A 26,349-nucleotide genomic window follows, 5' to 3' on the forward strand; every position below is an offset into this window, starting at 1 on the left:
CTTCTTCTTCTTCTTCTTCTTCTTCTTCTTCTTCTTCTTCTTCTTCTTCTTCTTCTTCTTCTACATTGCTTACTAATGTCGGGCCAAGGGTCAGCTTTGTGACAGAGATGCTGCTCTCAGAAACCAAGGGAATGTCTGACTCCTCAAATTGCCCCCAAGTGAACACGCCTGCTGCCGGGGTGGGCTGTGTGAACTGGAGACTTGTGCACGCTGAACATGCTTCGTCAGCTAGTGCTAATTAATGTTCCTGAGGGATTGGAGGTTGTGAGGTGGGGGTGGGGACTTGGGAAGCTCTGTGAGCACCAGGCAGTGTACAGCATGCTTGGCCCTCATGCCGTCCCCCTCAGGGGAGATACAGACCAAAGCAGGCAGAGGTGTACTAGAACCAGTTCTGTGAAGAGCTGGTCTGTCTTCTGCTTCTGCTCTTCATGACAACCCAGGCTCAGCAGGGGTGGGGTGGGGTGGTGGTGTCTATGATTTGGATGAGAATGTCCCCCCAAGCTGGTATCTTAGTTAATGTTTTACTGATGTAAAGAGACACCATGACCATGGCAACTCCACTCCTTCATGGCAAGTCTTAATTGGACTGGCTTACAGTTCAGAGGTTTAGTCCATTTTTGTCCTAATGGGAAGCATGGTGGCACGCAGGTAGGCATGGCACTGGAGAGGTAGCTAAGAGTTCTAAATCTGGATCGGCAGAAGAGAGTGAGAGCCATTGGGCCTGGCTTGAGCCACACCTACTCCACAAGGTCACACCTCCTACTGCCACTCCCTAATGACCAAGCATTCTAATCTATGGGCCTATGGGGCCATTTCTATTCAGACCACCACAGCTCTGGTATTTGAAGACCCTGTCCCCAGTGGGGATCCTGTTTGGGGAGGCTTTGTCGGGGGGGCATCCTTGCTAAAGGAAATGTGTCACTGAATGTGGGCTTTGAGAGCTTATAACCTGACTCACAGAGATCCACCTTCCCCTGCCTGATGTTGTCACCACACCCTGCTTTCTCAGCCATTCTTCAGTGTGCAGTTGGCTGCTGAATCCCCGTGGCACCCTTATTTTGTCTGACAGATGGGATTAGAGAATGTGTTGTTGTGATGTGTTAGAGTTAGGCCTTGGCAGTCACAGAGTCAGGCCTGGAACTACTGATTCTCTGTATGGACACATGTGGCCCCACCATCCCCTTCATCTCTTGTCTTTCCAGCATCTCAGCATGTCATTTGCACGTGGTCTAGTGGCATCTTTCTTTGGCATTCACCCTGTGGAATTTTAGGCATGCACCTGGATTCCACGACTTCAGTCTCCTCTGCATTTCCACTCGGATGCTACCTCCTGATGGCTCTGCTTCTGCACTGTCATAGCTTAAGGCTGAGAAAGCATAAGAAAATGCATGCTGGGTCTTGCTGGGTAGTCACTGTTGCATGCAGAGCAGAGAGTGGGTGGACTGGTGAACTCTGTGTAAGGACTGTCTGTCAAGACTAGAATTCTTGGTGTTAAGATGCAATCTGTCTGTCTGTCTGTCTGTCTGTCTGAGATGCAATCTATCTATCTATCTATCTATCTATCTATCTATCTATCTATCTATCTATCTATCTTCAGTTTTATAGCCCATGGGGAAAAAATTCCCAGACTCTAATCCCCTTGGCCGGGAAACTTAGACTTTGACATGTTTCTCTCTGTGCTGCCAAGCATCCCCGCTGCTGGTGTGGGGCAGATCTCACCAAAACTCTGATTTTCTTATTTCAGGTTGGATAACTGTTGTCTGTTACTCTAAATACGTTGATTTTTCTTTTTTCGAGCCAGAAAAGCAATATGGATGTGTCCCTGGATGTGTAGAACTGGAGTCAGAAAGTGGTTTCTCAGCTACAGTTGGTTTGGGGGCTTCTCTAGCGTTTCTTATGCCAAGACTTGGTGATGTATGAGGCCATGTGGTAGTTGGGGGATGGTGGGGGAGGCAGAGCTCCAGCTGTGAGGAGTGTTTGGGTGTAATGGTGTTGGGTAAGATGGGGGTGGGGAGGTATGCAGCTCCTTAGGAAGCAGGAGGTCTGGATGTGCCGATATGGACTCTGTAGCCCCCTCCCCACTCCCACAGCCCTTCTCTGCTCAACATCACTGTGATGATACCGAGGGGCTCATCTACCTGTAACTCTAGCTCAGAGTCCGATGTCCTGTTCTCTCTGCAGGCACTGACATTTATGGGACACACAGGTGTGCATGTGTGCACACATGCGCATGCGCACACACTATCAAAAACATTTTTTTTTTTAAAAAGTGGTAAGTATTAAAAAGGTAAGCTATGCAGATATAGGTAGGAAAGGCAGCTTTGTGCTAACACTTTTGGTAAGCAGCCAGCTTTAGCAGAGACACTCAGGAAATCTAGACAGAGGTTGGGGCCACAGTGTTCTTTCCCTTAGCGGTGCTGACTGGGGTTTTTTAAGTCAGCAGCTCCAGGCTGTGTTGCTGTGTGTGGTGGCACATCTGAGCATTCTTGTTTTTTTTTTTTTTTAAACATTAATTTCTATTTATTATTATTATTGTGTATAAGTGTGGCGGAGGTGCCACAGCATGCATGGGGAAGTCAGAGGACAAAGTCTCTCCTCTGGGGACCCGGGGATCATACTCAGGCAGTCGGACTTGCACAGTGGCCTGGTTAGGGTTCTGTTGTTGTTAACTTGACACGGCTGTGGTCACCCGGCAAGGCGGCACCTCAGTTGAGAAGATCAGCTTGTAGGCAGGCCTTCTTGATTGATGATGGAAGTGGATGATCCCAGCCTACACTGGTGCCAGTCCTGGGTAGGAGGGCCTGGGAAGGATAAAGCAGGCTGAGCAAGCCAGCAAGCAGCCTTCCTTCAGGGCCTTTGCATCAACTGCTGCCCCCAGGCTCCCGCCCCACCTTCTCTTCATGGTGAACTGTAGGCTGTTGGATGGATGGAATAAGCGACCTCTTAGAGCTGCTTTTGGCCACGGTGATTATCATGCAACAGAAAGCAGATCAAGATGCCTTCCAGGCCCTTTTTCCTGCTGGGCCATCTTACCGGCCAGAATTCTTCTGATGCTTGCTTATATTCTTCCGGAAACTTTTGCAGAACTTCTTGAGCTTTTTTTTTTTTTTTTTTTTTTTCCTCATCAACCCAAAGGACCTTCCTGTTGTGTTTTTAGAAATGAAATCCTGAGGTCTAAGGTGTCCTTGGTGGCTTGACTGTGTCTGTTCACAAACCCCTCAGTACACACTAGCCTTTCCCCCTCTTCCCTATTCATAGCCCCGGGAGGGAGGCCTGACCTGGATACATACAGAGACTTAGCTCCAGTCCAAGGCGTGAGCAGTCAGCTTCCCGGCACTCAGAGGAAGGGGGAGTCCCTGCTTTCTCATACACCTTTAAGCACTCAGTGAATCAAATGACTCCCCCAAGCAGCCTCCGATTCCAGGCCAGATGTTTAGCGTCACCAGGTGCCAAGCACAGCATATCAGGTCTCATCTTAGGACAGTCCTTTAAAGAGGACAGGAGAGCCTTGGCTGAGCCAGCATGGGCCCTGGGACAGCTTTGGAGGACTTTGAGTCTCCAGAGAGTGCCGGCTGCCTACAAAGCTGGTCCTTTATCGTGTAGGAGGATGGTGACCACCAGGGGAAGGACGAGGTAGGGATAGGAGGGGATGGAAGCTGGTTTCTGCAGGGAGCAGGCCTGGGCGGTTGGGTAATAGCATTCAGCTAGCTGATCTGGGATTCAGGCCTCTCCCCAGATGTGGGAAGAGGAAGCAGGGTGGGTGTGCAGTGGCCCTTAGTCACTCACAAAGGACTTCTTGGACTCAGAATTAGGGAAAATGACGGAGTCACATTCTGGAGGGTTTGCAGAAGGATAAACACAAAGGCCGTGATGTCAGTGGAGCAGTGTCCGGGCAGGATGGAGCTTGTCACTTCTACCCTGTCACTTCCTGGTTATTTACAGAACCTAGATAGTGTGAATTCGCCATGCACGGAGGGGGAGAGAACATTACAGAAGGTCTTTAATAGATGCCGGGATGTCTGGAAACCCAACCATGGCAGGAACAAGTCCTATTTTGAGCAGTGTGCTTTCGATTCTGGGCCTTGCTCTCTGTGCCTGTATAGTGTGGGGCTATCCACGCTAGCCTTCCTGTGGGGCTCCCATGATGCATCGCCAGGCAAGGAGCAGGGGTCCTGGTGCATCAGACTTCATTCCCTTCATCCTTTTCTAGTGGCAGAGGGACCAGCAAGGGCAATGACTGGCAGGGTCCCACAGACATCAGAGAAGAGGTTGGCATGGATTAATTGTCAGGAAAGTTCAGGAAGAAGAGACCTGAGCTGCATCTTGCAGGGTGGTAGGATCTGGTTTGGACTGAGGCTAAGGCACTCCTACTTCTAATGGTTGCTGTACAGTCTTCGTTTGTAGGGAATTCTGATAAGAATGGCTTAAGAGCAGACCCTGCTTCCAAAGTGTGGCAGGCCAGGAAGGCTCGTGGACCTGCACTGCTTTAGCCCCAGCCCAGCACTGAAAGGGAATACCTGAGAAAGGGCACACACTTTTTCTGTTCCTGGTGCTGCCTGTAGGGGCGCTTGGCCATGGAGTATGTTGGGGGGGCACCATGAGGATGAAGAGTATGCACCAAATAGTAGTCAGGCGAGATGCCCGTGTGTGAAGGTGTGACTCCCTAGTAGGAGCTGAGTGATCTATGACCAGCCAGGGTGAGGCTGGGGGGTGGGGGGGATAGACATGAGCAGGGAATGTGGTCCAGGTCCTGGTGACTTTGAGTCTCTAGCAGCCACTCTAATCCAGCACGGTTTTCCTTTCGCCTTCAGCCTCCCGACAGCGGGCCTCCGCCTTTACCGACGTCCTCTCTCCCAGAGGGTTACTATGAGGAAGCCGTGCCGCTGAGCCCTGGGAAAGCTCCAGAGTACATCACCTCAAGTGAGTGGCAGCTGCCCACATCAGGGTGGTCCTTTCATTCCCAGGAATGGTGGTGAGCCAAGACACTGGGCGTGGAGGAGGCAGAGCTGAACATCACCACAGAAATATAGGAGCAATGTGTCTGGGACCTAAGGAAGGCAATGAATACAGGAGGGGTCTGGAGAGAGGCTGAGACCCTCAGAGTCCTTTCTTCCGGCTTCTGTTGAGTCGGGCTCAGGGGTGCCTGGAGCCACAGAGCCAGGTGTAGGAAAATGATGTGATTCTCTGAGGTCGGGAGAGAAATTGCTCTGTAGTTCATTGGTTCATGCTCCGCCTTGTCCCCTCCCAGTCTCTACAGAGCGCAGCCCTGCAGGTTGAGGTTTCTGCAGGAATGCCTATTGGGTGCAGGCTTCTCTTTTGTGGTGGCAAGGCCAGGCTTTACTGAACAATTTCTGCTGACGTCATGATCCACCAGCTCCTGATGCCAACCTCAGTGATCCTCCTTTTAAACTGAGATGCACACTGACGCCCAGGACCTTCTCTAACGGCCCCTGGGATTCAGATTCCTTACTGATGCTATTCTGTCCCCTGAGTGTCAGGCCCTGTCACCTCTCGGCAGGATGTCACATCAAGCGGTGGCATCCTGTGTTTCTGTGCTCTGCTCTGAAACTCCTCTCATTAAAAAGAGTGTAGTGTGTAAAAAGTGTCACTGTAGGGCACTTGTTATCCAATCTGATGATCTGTATTGGTTCGCCAGGACCCATATAGTGGAAAGAGCGAATCAACCCCCAAGCTGTCCTCTAACCTCCACGCATGTACCACGACACACGTGCCTCGGCAAAATAGTTGTTTAAAGCGTTTTAAGTGTCAGTCTTTGTGACAGGCTCCTAGGGCAGAGTAGAGCACAGGCTAACAGTGCTGTCCACTCCCCTGTGCTGCTCACCGGCTTCCACGCCATTGCCGACACCAAGTGACCACGTGCTCTGGAAACTGGTTTCCCAGGGTGCATTGGCTTATAGCACTTTTCTTAGACCCGTGGCGGACTGCCGGCATCCTCTCTGGGGGCCAGGTGACAATCTCCTTCTCCCAGTGTCTGGCATTTCTGGCTCTTGGGTCCCTATTTGACAGCATGAGCCTCTCTGATGGTATGTTTCCCCCCATCTGTCCCTCCAGACAGAGCCCAGCACGCCTTCTGTCTTTGCCTTGCTGTATGGTATCCACGCGGCCATAGACTTTGGGGCCCTGGAACCATGTATGACTTAATCCCTTAACTTTTATAAAAAATGAAGGTTGAAAAGTTCCTTTGAGGCTGCCACGTAAAGAGGGGGTGTTAGGCAGATGCAGATATTGGAACAGCCATGTGTTGGTGTGTAGGAGGAGACAGGAGAGAGAAAGGCTGCTGGTCTGAAGATGGCAGGAGCCTGGCCTGACTGACAAGTTATTCTACTCTAACCCCCTGTCTGCGTCCTCAGCACTTCAGACTGGCAGCTCACACTCTCAGGTTACCACTGCCTCGGGTGCTGTGTCTGTTAGCTCTCCTCCCGACCACCCCAGGCCTGAATGTGCCACTGTCCCTCTGAAGGATCCTTCCCTGGCAGCGCACTGGCCATGTTCCTGCAATAGGAGCTTTGCTAGGTGCTGGGAGAGCTACCACCTACAACAGGATGCTCTCTTCCCAGGGCTCCCAGCTTGGCGTGAAGAGCTGACCTGTGTGCACAGTGAGGAGGAGTCTGTTGGAGTGTGTGCACTGTGTCACAGGGGCCTTTGACACAGTGTGCTGTTGGCCTGCTCAGGCTGCTGCCTCAAATCACTCTCAGCCCAGAGGCTGGAATGCTGAAATTCCATGGACAAGCTAGAGTTATCTTACCGTGGTTTACAGATGGCCTGTCATAGAGGTGTGCCTTCTGGACATGTCCTCATCCCCCCTTTCCCCCCCTCTTGCCTCTTGTCCCTTTCTCTCATCACTGCCATTAGATTAGGACTCTACACTTATGGTTGTAGACATATTGGTAACAGATTTCATCTGAATCATAATCCAAAAGCTCCATCAGATGCAGTCATGTTAGTCTGAAGACCTCACTCAGCGCGCCAGTCCCAGGGAATCTTGAGCCCGTGGTACTGGCCAGAGGGAGGCATAAGCTTAATGCTAGAGAGGAGCACACCTTACCCCAGGAGGGAGGAGGGAGATGGGGCAGCTTGGGGTATGTGCAGAGAGCCCAGGGGAAGAGCCCTGTTCTGTTAGAGAGATGGGACCAGTCCTGCCCAGATCCAAGGCGAGCCAGTGGGAAGAGGTGGCCTCTGGTGAATCCCAAGTGTTCTGAAGGGTCTGTGGGTGGTAGTGTCAGCAGGAACACTTGGGGGACTCTTCATGGACATGATTCCTGAGTGGCCACCCAAGGCAGGGCACAGTTAATGCTGCCATTGTGGTGACATCATCCTGTTGATGTGAAAGAATCTAGAGATTTATGAAAAATAAATCTCAACGTTTTAGTCGTTGCATTTGAAGCATTTCAATGCGTTCTCAGTGCCTGACTTGTGCAAGTTTTACCCCCAGTACCAGGGTGGAAGCCCTTTCTCACTGAAGCCCACGGTGGCTGGAAATGAGGCCAGGCGAGGTGAGCTGGAGGGTCGGCCTCTCACCTCTACCCCTTTCTTCTCCACAGATTATGACTCTGAGGCCATGAGCAGTTCCTATGAGTCATACGATGAAGAGGAAGAGGACGGGAAGGGGAAGAAAACTCGGCATCAGTGGCCGTCAGAGGAGGCCTCTATGGACCTGGTGAAAGATGCCAGGATCTGTGCCTTCCTGCTGCGCAAGAAACGCTTTGGCCAGTGGACCAAGCTGCTCTGCGTCATCAAAGACACCAAGCTGCTGGTGAGGAGCCCAGTGGGGCCTTGCCACCACTGGCAGTCCGAAGTACAGGGCCGCAGCTGGTACATGCAGATGCTACCACAGGGGAGGCAAGCGACAGCCCAGCCCAGCCCAGCTCAGCCCAGCCCGCTGGCACCTTTTCAGGGAGGGCTCATGGTTCCCCCACACCCAAGTCCTTCCACCCTGCGGGGCCTGTGGCTTGTGTCAGTGGAAATGACAGTGTTGAGACTTGCCAGAAAACTGCAAGATAGACTTTCTCATTTGTAGTGAGTCAGTAAATTCCTCCCAGCCAGGTCACAGCGGAGGCCGGAGCCTGTGGAGGCGCCTAGGGGAGTGCAGAGGGGACAGACATTCTTTTGGAAAGTCAAAAGCTTTGCAAAAAGAAGGGTGGTTTTTTTGTTTTGTTTTGTTTTGTTTTTGAGGCAGACCAGGAAGGTGGAGTACATCTAGAAGGAGGGTGTAGAAGATTTGGGACTCTGGCCACACGTGCTGTCCCCTTGGGAGCTCCAAGGAGAAGAGCCTTGGAGGTTGCATTCCTGTCCCCAGCCCCCAAGGCCGCTTCCGCTTCTGGTAGAAACCAAGGCTGGTCACTGGGTCAGGAGTGTTACCGTCTGCTTTTTTGCCATTTGTCTTTCAAATTAACCTCAGGAAGCAATTGCTCCGAAGTGAGTCCTTAAAGGAGAAAATCTGGGTTTCTCCTTTCCCCACGTGGTGGAGCAGATAACATTGTAAGAGTTGTCTCTTATGGCCCCAGTGAATTATGGGTGTCTTCCTTGCATTGGCTCTTAGATCATTGTATGCGCTGCTTCTTCTTCTTCTTTTCTTTTTCTTTTTTTTCTTTCTTTCTTTTTTTTTTTTTGGCTCAGCCTTTTTAAACGAAGTGCATATTTTTTCCACATGTGTGGCCTGAATTTCTTCCAAATATAGAATATGCCAAAAATGATGCCATTGGGGATTTTAAAGCATGAAAAATATTAACATAGCCCTTCTTTATAATCTGATGCAATCGCTGCAAGATGGTGATATGCTCTATGCAGTGATTTAAAATGCACTCCGCTCTCCTGAGAAAGAGCAGCATTATTTCCAGTGCAGGCCACGGGAGGGCCGAGTCAGCAGTTTGGGGCCCAGGCTCCTGGTCCCACACCCATCGGTCCTCTTCCTCCTCCCCTGCTTTTTTCTACAGTGCGACCCCTCTCCCTGCTTTATGATGGCGATAGCTTCCATAGAGCCTACCTTTAAATTGTTGAAGGAATAAATGGAAAACGAGGGAAAACACCATGTAAGACAAAATGCAAGATGAAACTTAGCCTTTTATTTGATTTGGGCTTTGTTATGACAGAATCTTGCTAGATAGCTCAAGTTAGCCTAAAATTCACTATGCAGCCCAGGCTAGTCTTGAGCTCTGAATCCTTCCTCTTCCATCTCCTGAATGATGAGATTATGAGCAAGTACTACCACATTTGGCTTAAATTAGTAGTACTAATAGTAGTAGTAGTAATTGTTATTTTTATTTGTTGTTGTGTGTATGTATGTGTGTATTTGTATATATGTGTGTGTGTATGTATGTGTGTGTATGTATGTATGTGTGTGTATGTGTGTGTGTGTATGTATGTATGTATGTAATCATAATTAGCCCATGATTCAACTACTCAAATGAGAGAAAGCATACTTCTCTTTCCTGGAGCATCTTGCCTGGTCCCCTGTGGGCATCACACTACCTATTTAATGACTCCATCTCTAGGCCTTTTATTTCCATGCCCAGGCAATTCCGGACCCACGCAGTCACCCCCAGGCACTCTGCCCACTCACTGAAGTATCTGTTCTCTAGCTGGTGGGTAGCACTGGAAGAGCTGTCTCCACTAGATGGACTCTGAGGCCACGTCACCTTTCTTCCTGGAGTCTGCCTGTACCCAGTGATGAGGGAGTCAAGGGGCAGAGCCAGCAGGGCTTCCAGCTCCAGGGCCATGGGCTCCCTATGAATATCGCTTGAACTGAGTCCTGCCTGATCTTCCTTCCTCAGGCTCTTGGCGGCAGCCTTGGGGGACTCCTGTTTGGAGGTGGCCTGGGCTTGCCTCCCAGGATCTCCAGACAGTACTAGCGTTCCAGGCCGCTGTGAGCCAACTGCTGTGGGTGCTGGGGACTGGGTTTAGGCTTGCTAAAGGCAGTGTGCACTTTTAAGTGTGGAGCCATTTCTCCAGCACCGAGCATCGTTATCAGTACCCAGTCTGCCCACAGTAGGTCTATGCAGTTGCAACAGATCTAATAACCCTTTCATGTATGTCATATTCACACGAACTGTACTCCAGTAGAACACGGGATAGATTGGTGTCTGCTCGGCCGCGTCTTAGCCGTTCCATACGCCTCAGCCGACTTAGCACACACCTGTGTGTGGCAGATGTGGAAGGAGCGTGGGTAGGCAGCAGACGGTGTCACACCTGTTAGCTGGCTGCTGAGCCACGCCCCCCCAGGCGTTTGGTTATGCTGGGTTTCATCATCATTTCTGGTCGCACGCACGTCCTCAAGGCATTAATTGGTCTGTTGTGTTCTCCACAGTGCTATAAAAGTTCCAAGGACCAGCAGCCTCAGATGGAGCTGCCGCTGCAGGGCTGCAGTATCACGTACATCCCGAGAGACAGCAAGAAGAAGAAACACGAGCTGAAAATCACCCAGCAAGGCACAGACCCTCTGGTTCTCGCCGTCCAGAGCAAGGAACAGGCTGAGCAGTGGTTGAAGGTAGGTCATCTGACATGACTCTGAGACACACTTCCAGGCTCATTTGGTTGATAAAATGTCTAAAACCCAGACTGATCAATGAATCTAGGAGTTTTGTCTTTTTTAATAATTAAGTTACATGTTAATTTCACCCTACACCCCCATACACACATGCATACATAGACGTGCATGCACACCTGACATGACTGGCATGTGGAGCTCAGAGGACGCCTTGTGAAAACTGGTTCTCTATCCCCCACCCACGGCGTGGGCCTCTGGGATTAAACCTAACTTGTCAGACTTGGTAGTAAATGCCTTTACCCACTGAGGCATCCCTTCATTGTTGTTGTTTGTTTTGAAGCTTTGGTTGTGAGTCTTAGCCTTGAACAATAGAGCTCTCTCTCCAGTCCTTGTTTATTTTTGATAGTGAGCACTCATTGGTAGAATTTCACTCACCTGACTTCCAGCTGCAGGCAATTGTCTGTCCCTGGAGGCTGTCCATCTGTCCTGTTATTGTTGTTGTAGTTGTTATTGTTGTTAGTATTGCTTTGATCCATCCCCCATTTCCAGAAACAATATTTAGATGTGAGACCTTCTCACTTTGTGCTGTCGCCCCTTCTTCCCCTTTGGTCTGGCTTCTTTCTTTCTTGGTCCCCTCCAGTTCCCCGTGTTGTCCTTGTTTCTGATATGTTTGGTCCCTCTGCTGCTGTGTTCTAATTTTGGCTTTGGGATCCATCTTATTCTGCTCAAACTGCTCCCCAAGATGCCCCAGGTGGGGTGACCTTGAACAGCAGGAGTTTATTTCTGAGCTCTGGAGGCTGGAATGTGCAAGCCAGGGTGCCTGGGGACTTGGTCTCTGGTGAGATGTCCTCACTGTCCCCTGTGTAAAGAGGGCGGTGGCCACCTGCAGTCTCTGCAGGCACTGATACCAACCAGGAGGGCTCTACCCTGTGACCACATCACAGCTCAAGGGCTGGACCTCCTACTGTGGCTGTATTGGAGTTCAGGGGCCCATAGTTTTCAGCCCTAGAATTTATAGCTGTTTCTTTTTTAATTTGGAAATGTCTCTTTTACAGGTTTAAATTTCTCTTAAAATACTGGTCTAGCTTTCATCTCTGAATGGGATAGGCCTGGTGGCACTGACCCTGACTTTTGCTGGAGCTTGGAACTTACTCTCTTGTCTATTGTGTTTGTTCGACACCCATGCTGGTCATGGTATTTGGAAAGAACATACATTGAAATAATTCTTATAGCAGCAATATTGGGTGTAGCTCATATAACCACAAATACAATTCCATGGTGCCTTTGGGTTTCCATGGCTCTTGGAAGTAATTCTGTAACCATAGCTTTTGCCTATCAGAAGAAGCTGCGGGTGGTATGTGCTCATCTTCCCAAGGTTTTAGTTCAGGAAGTCCTGCAGTGAGGGCAGGGCTGGAAGAAGATGCCATCTACTTGGGCATCTGTGACCATGGTGTCTGTGACATGAGGTTTACAGGCCACTCCTTCACTGATGTTACAAAATAACCTGGCCAAAGGGACTTAGGGAAGGAAGGGGCTGTCTTATGCCCATCACCACACCCTCCTTGGTGACGGGTGTGAGGTGCGCCTGTAACCAGGAAGCAGACAGGTGTGTTGGTTGGTTGGTGCTCAGTCCACTTCTGCTTCATCAGCCAGGCCTTCAGCCCATTTAGAGTGAGTCCTCCCTCTTCAGCTAAGCCTCTCTGGAAACACCGCACACAGATGCCCACCGTTGTGTCCCAGCTGATTGTAAAACCTGGCAAGGTGAAGATGAGCTGTCATCTACTGTATCTGGGGAACCATGAACCTCGATTCCCCATGGCCCCCAGGAGCACACAGTCAGACTCCAGGCCCACGATGACACTTTGTGGGCCACACAGAGAACCACACAGAGCTGGTCCGTTCCACTCTGTCAGCAGCGGCTGTGGTATCAGCAGTGGCTGTGACTTGCCTGAAATTGTGACACTTGGGCTGGGGAGGATTTTTTTTTTTTCTGGGTTCCTCTCCTGTAAGCCTCAGGCTCAGGAATCTCTCCTGGGAGTTTGTGTAGCCTTCCAGAAGGAGAGCATCACTGTGCTGCAGGCCGACCCGTATCAATGCAGGCGCTCCAGAGCCTTCGAGGTTTATAGAGGCTTGGCCGTCTGATTGACTCATGCTGCGTGTGTGTGTGTGTGTGTGTGTGTGTGTGTGTGTGTGTGNGAGAGAGAGAGAGACAGAGAGACAGAGACAGAGAGACAGAGAGACAGAGACAGAGAGAGGGAGGGAAGGAAGGAGGGAGAGAGAGAAGATGAGCATGCATACACACGTGGCAGCAACAGAGGACAACCTCAGATGCCATCCGCCTCGCTCTTCTGAGACAAGGCCTCCTCCTTGCCACTGCCCTAGCTCACAAAGACAGTTAGTGGCCAGTGAGCCTCAGGGCTTCATCTCACTGCCTCCTAGAGCTGGGGTTACAAGCACCCAGCTTTTTTTTTTATGTGGGTCCTCACCCTTCTCACCCCAGACGCTCGTGCCTCCTCATCCTGACACCACTTGTAGTTTCATTTGATGCCTGAGAGGTCGAGTCTCAGGCCATTGTGTAGATCGTTGTGATGATCTACAGCGATCCACCTGGGCATCAAGGTGGGTTTTTCTGGCTTGACCGAGGCTTTGCTCTTGAGTGATGGACAGCTGGCCCTACTCTCTTTTAGCCTTCCTCCTGTGATTTTTTTTTTTTTTTTTTCGAGACAGGGTTTCTCTGTATAGCCCTGGCGGTCCTGGAGCTTACTCTGTAGACCAGGCTGGCCTCGAACTCAGAAATCTGCCTGCCTCTGCCTCCCGAGTTCTGGGATTAAAGGCGTGCACCACCACGCCCGGCACTGGTGACTGTTTCTTTCTCTGGGTTCCTCTCCTGACTGCCTGGACTCTCCTTCCATGCTTGGTGTTCTCTGTTCCTTAAGGAGCGCTGGGTAGGACCGGCCTGAACCACGGTGGCTCCTACTCACCCTCTGTTCTCAGCGTGCTGAGCTCCGAGCTCCTAACTGCTTCACATCTGACATGAAGTCACTCTGAGGCCCTGAGCAGCTGGCGAACAGACCAGAGAAACAACCCGTTTCACGATGCCGATGGACTGAAATGACCTCATATCCTCCTTCCCCCTGTGTGAGCTACTTGCAAACGGAGGCGCTTAGCTAATTACAGCATGACGACTCCACTCGTGAACGGTAGTTAATTTCGAGGAGTTTAATTTTAGTGTATTTCTTACAAGGGAAGTAAATGATACAAGGCGAAAGATCTTTTTCTGAGGAGTTTGAATTGATTGCTGTTTTAATGTTTGCTCTGTTACTTCTGCAGTACCAGAGCTTGAGAAGTTCTAGCCATGAGAGTCAAAGTGATTACACAGCCCTAATGAGTGCTCCCCCAAACTCAGGGAGCATTGTGGAGGAGTGGGTGGAAGACTGGGTGATCCAGAGGGAAGGTGGGGGCTCACAAGGCCCTGCTCCCCCTTGAGGGATTTTAGTTAAGGTCTGCCCATGGGGAGGGTGTGGTACTGCACTCTATTGTTCTGAGGATCTTTAAGCAGTTAATGGTTGCCCCAGAAAGGATCATTTTCTTCAGTGATGAGCAACTGATCCCATGCCTCCGCTCCTGTGAGTCACTACGCATGCTTCTGTAACTAAACCCTGATAAAACTCACTAGGTCCCAAGGTAAAAAAACAGATGTGGGGCAAGTTAGGAAGGGAGGGCCAACCGGCGAGGGGAAGAGAGGACGATAGGGTGACTATGGTAAAAATGATCTACATGTGTGACAGGCTCACTAAGAAATCTATTGTGTATCATTAACATCAATATATGCTAATGAGTCAATGAAAATCAAATGACAAAAGGTTTCAGCATAGGATTTTCATTGTCTCAGCCTAGCAGAGCCTAAGATAGTCTAGCTCCTTCCACATCCACCACTGGACATGTTACCTTATCAGAACCTCGATTTTAACGATAATGATGATGATGATGATGATGATGGTGGTGATGGTGATGATGATGATGATGATGTGTGTTCTTATTCGGTGGTGGGCATGCTGAAGGGCAGAGGACAATGGTTATTTCTCTTCTTCCACTGTGGGACCCTGGGATTGAACCCAGCTTGTCAGGTCTGTACAGTGGGTGCTTTTCCCTGCTGAGCCACAGAGGGGGCTGGAGGTTTTAAAAACAAGACTCTGAATCATTCATATTTGTTGGGAACCTGAAAGTCTTTATGGTTTTTTTTTGCTTTGTATTTTTCTAAATGCTGCCCTATGCTGGTAGGATTGAGACATGCCCCACTCCCTTGCTTAACTCAGGGAACTTCTGTTTTGGTGTCTAGAACCACGAACTCCTGATTCTCTTGCCCCGGAGGGCTGAGGGGTGAGAACTGGCTCCTGCAGGCCCTTGGGCACCTAAGTTTTGCTTGGCTACTCTGTCATCTCTGGCTCCAACCATGGCCAGCCAAGAGGGCAGCAGCGAAGAGCCTCTTTCTCCAGGCAGGGGGAGCCCTTTCCCTCCAAGGCCCCTTCATCTTTAGGGTTTCACTCTCTGTGGCTTCTCAGCATCCCCACACTCAGATGACTTTGAAAAGTGCTACGACTTTGCTTTTGGGTTTTTTGGTTTCTTCAGCTCGTTTTGTGTTGTCAGGGTGGTGGTTTGATGTGCTGTTCTGTGTGGTGACAGTGAAATACCACGTCCCCTGTTCATTGTCTCGGCAGAAGGTCTCGGTTTTGTCAGTTACGTAATAAACTTTGGGCTCAGCTGATTTTTCTACAATATGACTTTCTGCTTTATTATTTTAGTTTTTAAAATTCTTTTTTTTTAAAGACAGTTTCTTAACAAGTAACCCTGGGTCCCCAGAAATACACATTAGGGTCCCAGGGCATTGAGTTCAGGTCTCACATGTGCTAGGGACACTCTCCCACTGAGTGATCTCATTGTCACTGTGAGTCGCTATGGAAGTGCTTTTCCACTCTCTACTGGGAATTGTTTTATAAATAAAGGCAAGTATCTCATTACCCAAGACCCATGTTATCAAGGCTTATTTAGTGTTTATGATCCAGCCGTAGATATTTAGAAATAGTTTTAATAGAACAATTAAAAATCCTCCAGTTAGAACTCACTTGCCCTTGCAAAGCAGGATATACACAAGGCAGCACTTGACCAGCATGAAATGTTATTTGCCCTTCTGTCAAAAGTACCCACCAGAGCCATGTATGTATCTTGTCTGCCTGTTACATCCACCACCCTCAGCCCTTGCCAGAAGCCCATGTCTATGCGTGCTTGCATGTGTCTATCCACACGAATGTGCATGTGTGTACAGAAGCTGCAGACATGAGCCTCTCTGCAGAGGTCAAACACAAGACACGAGCCAGCATTCCCAGAAGCAGCATGATCAGGTTTCCATAAAAATGTGCAGAGACCGTGCTTCTGGGGTGGAGGGCTTGAGTTAAAAGCAAACAAAAATGCCACAGAGTATTTGGTTGTATGGAGGAGTCGTGAGTTTTCAGTTCGAATGTCATTCTTTTAAGTGCACTTTGACCTTCTCACACTATACTTTACATAGACATATACCATGAGTGGCAGGACCTTCCTTTATCATTTTGGAATGGACCCTGCAGGTGCCTTTGGGAGATGCAGAGGACAGTGAACAAAGCAGCCTGATTTCTTCCCCGGGTGGGACCCCCATGGGGATAAGACCACCCGGGCTCACTGTCCCACAGGGTGCTTAGTCTGTGGTCTGGACAGGGAAAGACAGAGTCTCACAGTGCCAGGATGCCTTCTGTGTTCTTGGCCTGCCCCAGGTGGGTGTCTGGGTCTCTCTGGGTTGCCCCGTGCCCATCCCAGCACTTCACAACATATGGCTCCGACCCACAAGGGAGCTGAGATCTAGGTGAGAGAAGTGAGTCACCAGAGAAGCAAGTATGGCCCCCTGAGTGTTGCGAGAGTGTGAGGTAGACTCGTGGGAGCTGGGAAGAGGCTGTCACGAGCGAGCTCTGATGGCCAGGCGGCATCTTCTTCCTCCAGAAGGAGGCCTGGTCTGGGAAGAAAGAGGCTGAAGTGCGCATATGCCCGCTGCCCCTTTTCTCTATACTTTTGTGATTCGTGACATTGGTGCGGAGGATCTGGCCACATGGCTTTCACTTAATGCTGTCTCTTTTCTATGTTTTTATTGGCTCAGTTAAAAAATATTTATAGAAAATCTCAAAGCCAGTTTGTCTTAGTTGTATATTTTTCTGTTTCATAAAAACCTTTAAAAGGTGTTGCTGGTGAGCATAGTGGCACACACTGTTAATGGAACCTCTGCACATGGGAAGCAAAGTAAGTTGCACATCTCTGTGAGGATGAGCTGTGTTCAGTCAAGGGAACACAGTGCCCTCCAGGGGGCAGTATACCCAGAATCAAACAGGCACGCGCGCGCGCGCACACACACACAGACACACACACAGACAAACACACATACACAGAGTCAAACAGGCAGACACACACACACAAACATAATGACATACAGACACACAGACAAACAAAATCAAAAGACAGGCAGACATACACACAAACATACTGACATATGGACACAGATAGATACATACATATACAGGGCCACACAGACAAACACACATACACAGAGTCACATAGACAGGCAGACACATACACAAACACACTGACTTACAGGCATACAGATAGACAGACAGACACATACATACATACATACATACATACATAGGGCCACACAGATAAACACACATACACAGAATCACAGAGACAGGCAAACACACACACAAACACATTGATACACACACACACACACAGACCCACACACTGGCAGACATGCGCACATACACACAAGCACCTGCCCCCACCAGGGCTGGTAGGAATAAGTGAAACCGCACTACCACATGCTTCCCCCAAGGCCAGGGAACAGCAAAGGAAGGAAGACAGCTAAGCTTCCCCAGACCACGCCTTTGCAGCCACTGTTTGGAGTTTGGGCTTTGGTAAGAATGAAGAACTCATCAAGTTCACGGTGGTGTGTGTAATTGCAGCCCATTTTCTTAGTTAAAGCTACAATTACAAGCTGAGGTTCCTGGAGGCCTGGTACAGAAGTGTGGGCTGGGGTGCTTCTCAGCTGCCCACCACAGGGGTGCCCACCACGGCCTTGCTCAGTGGCATGGGGTGTTGCTTTGTGGAGTTTGACTAAAGAGGGTAAGAGGCTTGGCCTTGCTCAGGTGGTGAGCGGGGGAGCTGGACTTGAACCCCAGGAGCTTAGAACTTCCCCTCCCAATGTGTTTCTTTCCAAGAGAAGGATAGCCATTTATTTATTTATTTATTTATTTATTTATTTATTTATTTATTTACAGTTCTAAGGGTGGGAAGTCCACGATCCAGGCGCTGGCTGACTGAGGAAACTGTGACGGCCTGTGCTCCCCCTGGCAGATAGTTCTTAGTTGCTGTGTCCTATACACACAGGGCATGGGAGCTCTCTGAGGTCTGAGCCATTCACAGAGGCTTAGCTCCTCTGTCCCTGTTGCCTTCTAAAACCTTCCCATTCCAAGGCTGCTGCTGTGGGGTTTAATTTTCAACATGAATTTGGAAGGACAGAACCATCTAGAACATATTTGTGTTCCTTGGAGGAGGAGGCAGCTCAGGTCAGAACAGTTCATTATTCTGCCAAGGTGAAACCCAGGCAGTAGAGCCATTAACCCTGGCTGTGGATTCCCTCCCTCCTCACGCTGTAGTCCTCCTGTCCATCTGTCTGTCCTTACACTGACCAAGTGCAGTCTCCCCCTCAGACCCAAGAGGGCCATGTGACTGGGCCCCTACACCTACCGTCCAGTCTCTACTTCTCTGCCCTGTTCTCCCCAGCCACACAACACTCTGGGGGCTCCTTAACACTTGTCACCTGCTGCAGGGCTTTTGCACTTCTGTCCCCTCTGCCTAAAAGCCTTTCTGTCCTCAGTTCACGTGGCTCTCAGCTAACACAGCTCATGTGTCATCCTGGCGCTGCGCTCTGGCTCTGCAGTAGCTGACACCCTCCTGTGAGAGGACCACTCTTTATTCTTGTAGCTCTGTCATCTGTCAGACATCACCTTTCTGAGAAAAGATTTCTTTTTTTATTGAATTTTTAATTATGTGTATGTGCTGCTGAGCCCTCGAATTCCCCTGCCCCACCGTAGGCGTCTGTCTGCTCACATACGACTATATTCATCACCTGGATCCCCCTGCCTCTGATCAGGCTCAAACTGTGTCTTACTCCCACAGGTAATCAAAGAAGCCTACAGTGGCTGCAGCGGGCCCGTGGATCCGGAATGTTCTCCACCGCCCAGTGCCAGCGCCCCCGTGAACAAGGCAGAACTGGAGAAGGTGAGGGATGCCGGTTCTCACTTAGCTCTTTGTCTCCTTAATGGTGTCTCTTCTCTGTGCATACAGATGCACCATATGTATTTATGGGGAATTGTTGAGACGTTTCAGTGCACGTGTTCAGTGTATTGAACCATGGCAGGGTGTCCCTCATGCCTGCCACCTCAGACCTCAATCCTTTCATCTGGAATCGCCAGTTTACTAACGTTCTGTGAGAGTCGCAGCACTTCAGTGGGCACGTCTGCACTTCTGCCCCTGACTATTCTCAGTGCCTGCTTTGGACTGAACTCCAAGGACTCACTTCACAGACTCCATGGCTTGTGTTATCACCAGCAATGGATGGAGATAGGGACCTAAAGGAGTGGATGACCTGGTCCATTTATACCCATGGAATTGTATCAAATGCAGTGTGCAGCACTCAGCAGGTCTGTGCTGGTGTGCTGTCTGCAGAGTGTTGAGCACTCAGCCCAGGCGCCCTTTAACTTTGGAGATAACATTTTGCTTTCCACTGTACCTCACCAGGCCTGCATGACCGCTATGGAAATAATGTGATCCTTGTGTCCTTATAGAAATTGTCTTCAGAGAGGCCCAGCTCTGATGGAGAAGGTGGTGTGGAAAATGGAGTCACCACATGTAATGGAAAAGAACAAGGTGAGGTTCTAACACATGCCGAGAATGTCTGAAGTCACAAAGTCAGCTGCCGTGCTAGGTGTGATTGTGTGAGAAACCTCTGTGCTTCAATCCATGCAGGTGCCACTGCCCTCTGTTCCCGGGGACACAAGGAAGGCCTCTTCATTTGCAACAGCCCAGAACCTTCCTTTCTTCCCAACTTCATTTAAATTATTGTTAAACCATAAAAAAGTACATATACCACAGAATTTATAATCCTCAACCATTTCAAAGTGTTCTGTAGACATTAAATATATGCATATAGTGTATATTTAATGCATCTATCTCTGGAACTTTCTGTCTTCACAAATCAAAACCTAGTTTTCATGTAACCTAAGTCCCTCATCCCCTCCTTAGCCCTGGCAACCAGTGTTCTGCTTTCTGTCTCTCTGTGTTCCACACCCTGGGGGCTTCATGCAAGTGCAATGCTGTGTTACTTGTCCGTTTGCAGCTGGCTAATTTCACCCAGTATGATGTCTTCAAGGTTCATCCATACTGTAGTATACTATAGTGTTCATCCATACTTTCCTTCCTTTTCAAGACTGAATAATATTCTATTATATGGACGACTTCTTATCCATTCATCTGCCAGTGAGTGGTACTTGTGTTGCTTCTAGCCTTTGGCTGTTGATAAAAGAACAGTTATGAACATGGGTGTGCAGGGGTTATAGTCTTGTTTTTAAACTTGACTTTTTAGCAAGGCAGATGATGTTCAGTAAAACCTGCCAACTTTGACTTAACCGATCTATGAACTTTAATATACCCCTACAGCAAATAACCATCACCACAAGAGAGACAGCCTGCGTGTCTGTCACCCCAGTGTTCCTTCACATTCCTCTTTGTCACTGCTGCCCCAGGCTACCCCAGGTAGCTGCTGCTGTTTCCAGCCTGCAGTTGGGATATGGGGTGCATTCATTGCCTATTGGAAGTTTCCTTTCTGTATCTCAGTGCACCTTGACTTGCAGAGTGAGAGCTGCTGCGCAGCCTTCCCTGTGGAGATTAACTCTGCTGGTCATCCACTGGCCAGTGCCAGGACACACAGTGACTGGGGACATTCTCATTCCCGGGTAGGACTTTGCATGGACATGTGACTCCATGTTCCCCAGGAACCTAACCAGAAGTCGGATTGCAAGGTTGAACATTCTTGTGGGATTGCTGCCCCTGGCTGTCCTGCAGTCTTTCCCTTTGCACAGATATGTGGCAGTGTGCAGCTGTGGCCTCTGCAGTGGGTGAGCAGTTTACACACTCGTTGTTTGTGGCTCTCTGGTAGAATGTCTCTTCAGACCCTTTGCCTATATTTCTGTGGAGTTGTTATTGAGCTTTTTGGAGGATTCTCTTCATACTCTTCCGGTGTGCCATTTGTAAAAGGTGTTTCCTATGGACTGTCCCCGTCTGTGTGGCTGGACATTTTACTCCTGAGCGTGTGTTGAAGTGCAGATAGGTGGAGAGAGCTAGAGTTTTGTGGGCCCAAGTGTCTGAGCCCTCATCTGGGTGGCTCACATGTGATCAGTGCTCCTACCTAGGAATGAATCATGTGCTGCGCCGGCAGCTGTTCCAGCCCTGAGAATTCTGGAGCCAGACGATGCGACAGTTCACCCCGAAGGTCACACTGTCTCTTTCTTCACTGCGGTTTTCTAACACAGTCTGGTCTGAATGTAATTTTAGTCCTGTCCCCTGGGAGCCACTCCCAGTCATGTCATATATAATAAAGACCTCGGAGCCAGAAGCTATCTTTAACGTCTGCTCTGAGGTGGGACCCCCTGTGGTCTCTGGGCTCCAGCTTTGCTGGCTGGCTCCTTTCTTCCCTTTCAGCTATTTTTTTGTTCTTTTGTTGTTGTTGTTGTTGTGAGATGGTCTTTTCATCCAGGCCAATCTCAACCTCATGGATTCAAGCTGTTTGTTGTCCAGCCTCAGCCTTCCAAGCTAGGACCCCAGAGGTGCCACATACCAGGTGACTGTTTCGTAGCTGAGGTGCGACAGACATGGTTGACAGCTCAGTTTTCTCACTATTCCCCAGCCCCCATGAACCCGTGTGATTACTCCATTACTATGGAGTAGTGTGCCTGTTGGATGTTCATGTAGGTTTTGATTTTGCCCCCAGGAATCTACTGTTCGCTCTTTTAAAAAGAAAATTATTTATTATGTGTGTGTGAGTGTGTTTTCAGGTGTCTGTGTAGAGGCCAGAAAATAGCATTGGATCTTGAATTAGAAGTGAGGTCCTTGACCTCAGTGTTGGGATCTGAACTCAGATTCTCCAGAGGAGAAGTACACACTGTTGAGCAGGAAGCTTTCTCTGCAGCCCCTCCTGTACTCTGCTTAACAAGAACAGCACTGTGAGTTTGGGAATGAGCGGGTGACCTGGCTCACACCTTTTCCTTTTGTCTGACACCATGCTTGCTCATCAAAGATGACAAAGGAGCTTCCTGGTCCAGATGCACCCTAAGCACCTTGTACCCTTGTTCCTGACCCTGACTGCTCTCTGCTTTTCAGTGGAGGGATGTGAGTGGGGCTCTCTTTAGCTTGGCCCTTTGTGATAGTTTGTGGTGGTCACAGACAGGAAGCTTGTACCCCTCCATGCTATGGCCTCACTGAAGAAAGCCGTGGTCAAAACTATAGCTCTGCTCTGAGACACTATTTTTTTCTATAGTGAGCCCCACTATAGACACTGGGGAGTCCTATAGCAGATGCAGGGAGAGATGACAGAAGTCCCAGACTATAGAAACTTCACTGCCCCAGCCAGTGCTGTGTGGCTTTGAGACAAAGCCCTCAGTGGGGGTGTCTGTGGGTGAACGTGTTGAACCAGAGGTCAGATGATGTCACCTCTCCCTCCCCTTACTACCCCTAGACTATACAGAAAATCATTTCATTTCCATCTCCATAGGAGAAAGCAGGCTGGCTAGGTTTGTGACATTCACACACTGAAGCATGTCTTCATCACTAGGGCATTCATCACTTGGCCATCTGTGCCCTTTGACCCCTTCCACTGTTCTGCTGTGTAACCTCACTGACTTGAGAGTTCTCTATTGATTTTTGGATTTAATCATGTGCTAAATCCTGCCCCTTTCCCACTGAATCCCCTCATCGGGTCCTTGATGGCTTTTCTGCCATATCCCTACATAGGGACCTTTCTTCCAAGGATGACGTAGGCTATGATTATTCTCTGCCTTAGGAGTTGGAGGCAGGAGCTTTGCTGGCAGGAGCTGGTGTCAGTTCTGGTGAGTGTGAATCCCACTCTCATCTGCTGCCCGAGCGGAAGGGTTACTCTGAGCAGGGCAGAGCCTGTGGAGAGTGTCTCTGGTCACCTCACTTGGGAGTGGGAGGCAATGACGTTGTTCATCTGCAGGTTCCTTGGGATCCTCTGATGGAGCCAAACACCGTCTCTTCTGCCCACTGAGGCTTGGCTGGACTGAAGGAGAAATAATCCAGCTCTCTGGCCCCAGACTTCTGTCTGGTGGACGGGGAAGACCTGGGTCTTCCCACCAAGACCTTGGCTAGGTTCTCATTACCTCGTAAGTCGATGTGTGTCTCAGAGCAAGGAAAAGGCAGTGCACAGACATCCCCATGGGTATTTCCTTAAGATCTCAGGGGACCTTAATCTGGTTTATTTAAAATAAGTCAAAAATGTCTGTGCTGTAAAGACACAGGGTGAAGGTTGGAGTGCACACTGCAGAGGCTCAAGATGAAGGCCATAGGCAGGGTGACTCCCTGGGGGGCCTTTCTTCCTGGCTTGTGTCCTCAAGTGTTCTGTGCACACATAGTCTATAAAAGAGTGCTACGTTTCGGATCAATCATTGACATGAGGCCTCATTTAACTTCTGTAGGCATGAAGTTTTTGCAACCTACTTCTAATAAGGGTTCAACCTCTTCTCTAGCCCACCACCCAGCAGAGGTAGTGGAAGAGAAAAGTTATTAGGATATGGGGGAAATGGACCTGTTCCCCAGTAGGTTCTTTGGGGTCCAGGTTGATCTTCTTGGGCAGCAGTTCAGTTCAATGGCAAACACCAAATACAAGTTAGCAGCTGCAGACCAGTCCTCTAGGCAGGCAGACACCAGGTACAAACTGGCAGCTACAGTCCAGTCCTTTGAGCAAGCAGACACCAGGCATGAGCCAGCAGCTACAGTCCAGGCCTTTGAGCAAGCAGACACCAGGCAGCTGTAGTTCACTCCTGAAGAAACTGCCAGGCTCACCAACTGGCTTAAGACGAGGCTACAGAAGCAGCAAGCTGCTGCAGGGACCCCAGGAGCAGTTCTTAGGCAAGTTTCTCTCAATGGCAGTGTTACTACAAGTTGTGCTCAACAAGACTGTATAAGGCGAACCAATACATATGTGTCGTTAGTGACGAAAAGTGAGGCAGGGCAAACCAAACTCAATGCTCAGTGCTCATCTCCCACTGTCTGTGGGATCATGTTTATACTCCTTCATCAAGGGTCCCTTCACATGTCTGCTATATCCAAGCATCCTTTCCCCTGTGTCTGCTTCAGGAAAAGTCGTTCATGTGTTTGCTTTAACAACATGTCCTTTCACCTGTGTGCCCCAGCAAAGCATCATTTGACATAACTAACTTTCCAAAGAAATCAGAAGTTTCCACTTCAAACCTTTCTCATTAGGACTCCTGTCTCCAAATACCGGCATTCCTCGGGCCAATATTGTGGGGCCAGGGCAGGAACGTTGAGCATGGAATGTTATGTTTGCCCTCCAGTTCTTCGTGGCCCCATATTTTAGCTGCAGTCTGGCAGCTCTTTCCTCAGGCACTGCTCCTTACCTTGACATCAGGGGGAGGCAAGGATTTCACCAACTGACCTAAGGGGGTGGGCAGGGTGGAAGTAGAAACGGGGACTGTGTTCTCCTCTTCGCCAAAGAGGACTGGGGGTGGGGGGCTCCTTGAGAGTGAGCATGACGTATGTTTAGGGGAGGGGTTGGGGAATTCTTCTATAAAGTATCCCATGCCCCTAGGTGTTCTGTCTCTGGAAGGATTCCATGTGACCTGCTGGGTTCTCTTGTTCCTGGAAAAGGAGCCTGGATGCCCACTGCATTCTAAAAGGGTTTGTGTGTTGCCCCAAAGGACTGAAGGGTTGCACTGGGTGTGTAGTGAGTGAGGTGATGCTGCACGGGACTTGATGCAGAACTGCAGCCCAGGGAGGCTGTGTTCCCGTGGAGGAGACCCTTGGGAAAGCCTCACACCCAGCTCTAGCGTATGACATCCTAAGAGACTGAGATGGGCTGATGAGCCTTTGCCCAAAGTTGCTCTCCAGTAGAAGGACATAGAAGGATCGGGTCCCTCAGCTCCGAGTGGGCCCTTATGAATCCATTCCAACTTGTCTGAGTCTCATCCTGTGATTCAGCTCAACTCATGGGTGAAACCTTGAGGGTAGGAGAGGGCTACACATGTCTGAGTAGGAGCAAATTCAGGAAACCAGCTCACAGTCAGCTTCCCTCTGAGGCACGGTCTAGAGAGATGAGAACTGCCCTGTGCCAGAACCAGGAGTCATTATTACCAGCACAGGCTCTGCACCAAGGCACTGCATGTGGGAGTCCAGGATTTGCAGGTCTTCTGGTTTCTGCAGAAGACAAAAGTTCTTATTGTATAGAATGTTTCTGGGTTTATATTCTAACAGTTTGTTCCTAGCCATCACTATCCTGAATAAATGGGAGGTGATGGACAAAAGGTAGGCTCTGATCTGAGAGCTCTGCACAGAGAAGCTCAGCGTAGTGTCCAAAATGGACAGGAGGGACCCCTAACGAGGACCCATGTTACTCTTCCTTTCTTAAGGACCTGCCCCTTGTCTGCCAGGCTGCTGCGGCAGTGGTACCAGCTCCCCTTGGTTCCTTGGGCCCCTGCATCTTAACACACTGATGATTTGTGTCAACTTATTTCTTACCTGGGAGTTGCTTCCTCTGAGATAGACGGAACTCATTCTTTATGTCTGAGCAGTCAACTCCGCCCTGGGCAGGCTGTGTGTGACCATTCTCTTAAGTAACTCGTATGTATCTCCATGTGGGTTTTGCCATTCTTTGTTGCCATGAGTACGTCATATATGTATGGTAATGCTCATGTGTCTGTATGCACATGTGTTCCTACCTGATCCTCTCTGCAGTGTGGGCTTCCCGAGTACAGCCATATCCTTCTGCGGCCCCAGCATCTGGCCCCCCAGCTGGCTCTTCGCAGGTGTTCATGTGTACGATGAGTGACAGTTTGGAGAGGAGGGAATGCCTGGCTGTGACTTTCCCACTTAACACCAATGGTTAAGGTACACTTTTGTGTTGACAGCGAAGAGGAAGAAACCCTCCAAGTCAGAGGCCAAGGGGACTGTGTCCAAGGTCACTGGGAAGAAAATCACCAAGATCATCGGTCTGGGAAAGAAGAAGCCGTCCACAGATGAGCAGACGTCATCAGCAGAGGAGGATGTGCCCACTTGTGGTAAGACCCTGCCATGTGTCAGCAGACTATCCCTGGGTGTGCTCTGGGGTCGTCTCAACTGTGGAGAGCAGTTTCAGCCTTGAGTAATAGGAGAATCTCCAGGTTCTTGTGATGCTGGTCCATGGTTTTCCCCAAGGTAGATACCAATATTTTCTATGTAATGACGCCACCTTCCCTGAGTCCACACCAGTGTTTCCAGACTCGGACACAGGCACCAAACAGGCCAAAGCTCTAGAACTGAGACTCCTTCGGGTCACACCTAGGACTTAAGTTGCAGACAGAGCTGTGTGGCCATCTCATGGTCACAGTGTTGCCTTCTGTCTGTCTATCTCTGTCTCTGTCCTCCCCACACCGAGAGAGAGAGAGAGAGAGAGAGAGAGAGAGAGAGAAGAGATGCTCTTA

The 26,349-nt window shown here is 49.6% G+C and overlaps 1 protein-coding gene across 2 annotated transcripts in view; it reads left to right on the forward strand.

The window, feature by feature from the left end:
* Window positions 1-26,349, forward strand: part of Afap1 (actin filament associated protein 1) — a 106,325-nt gene that overhangs the window by 46,009 nt on the left and 33,967 nt on the right. For both annotated transcript variants that reach the window (XM_021210879.1, XM_021210878.2), the window contains exons 4-9: window positions 4,812-4,920; window positions 7,563-7,774; window positions 10,325-10,504; window positions 18,761-18,862; window positions 19,429-19,510; window positions 25,798-25,947. In XM_021210879.1, the coding sequence (XP_021066538.1) occupies window positions 4,812-4,920; window positions 7,563-7,774; window positions 10,325-10,504; window positions 18,761-18,862; window positions 19,429-19,510; window positions 25,798-25,947 (835 nt within the window). The remainder of the gene's footprint in view (window positions 1-4,811; window positions 4,921-7,562; window positions 7,775-10,324; window positions 10,505-18,760; window positions 18,863-19,428; window positions 19,511-25,797; window positions 25,948-26,349) is intronic.

The sequence above is a fragment of the Mus pahari genome, chromosome 13, assembly GCF_900095145.1.
Source record: "Mus pahari chromosome 13, PAHARI_EIJ_v1.1, whole genome shotgun sequence".
Lineage (NCBI taxonomy): Eukaryota > Metazoa > Chordata > Mammalia > Rodentia > Muridae > Mus > Mus pahari.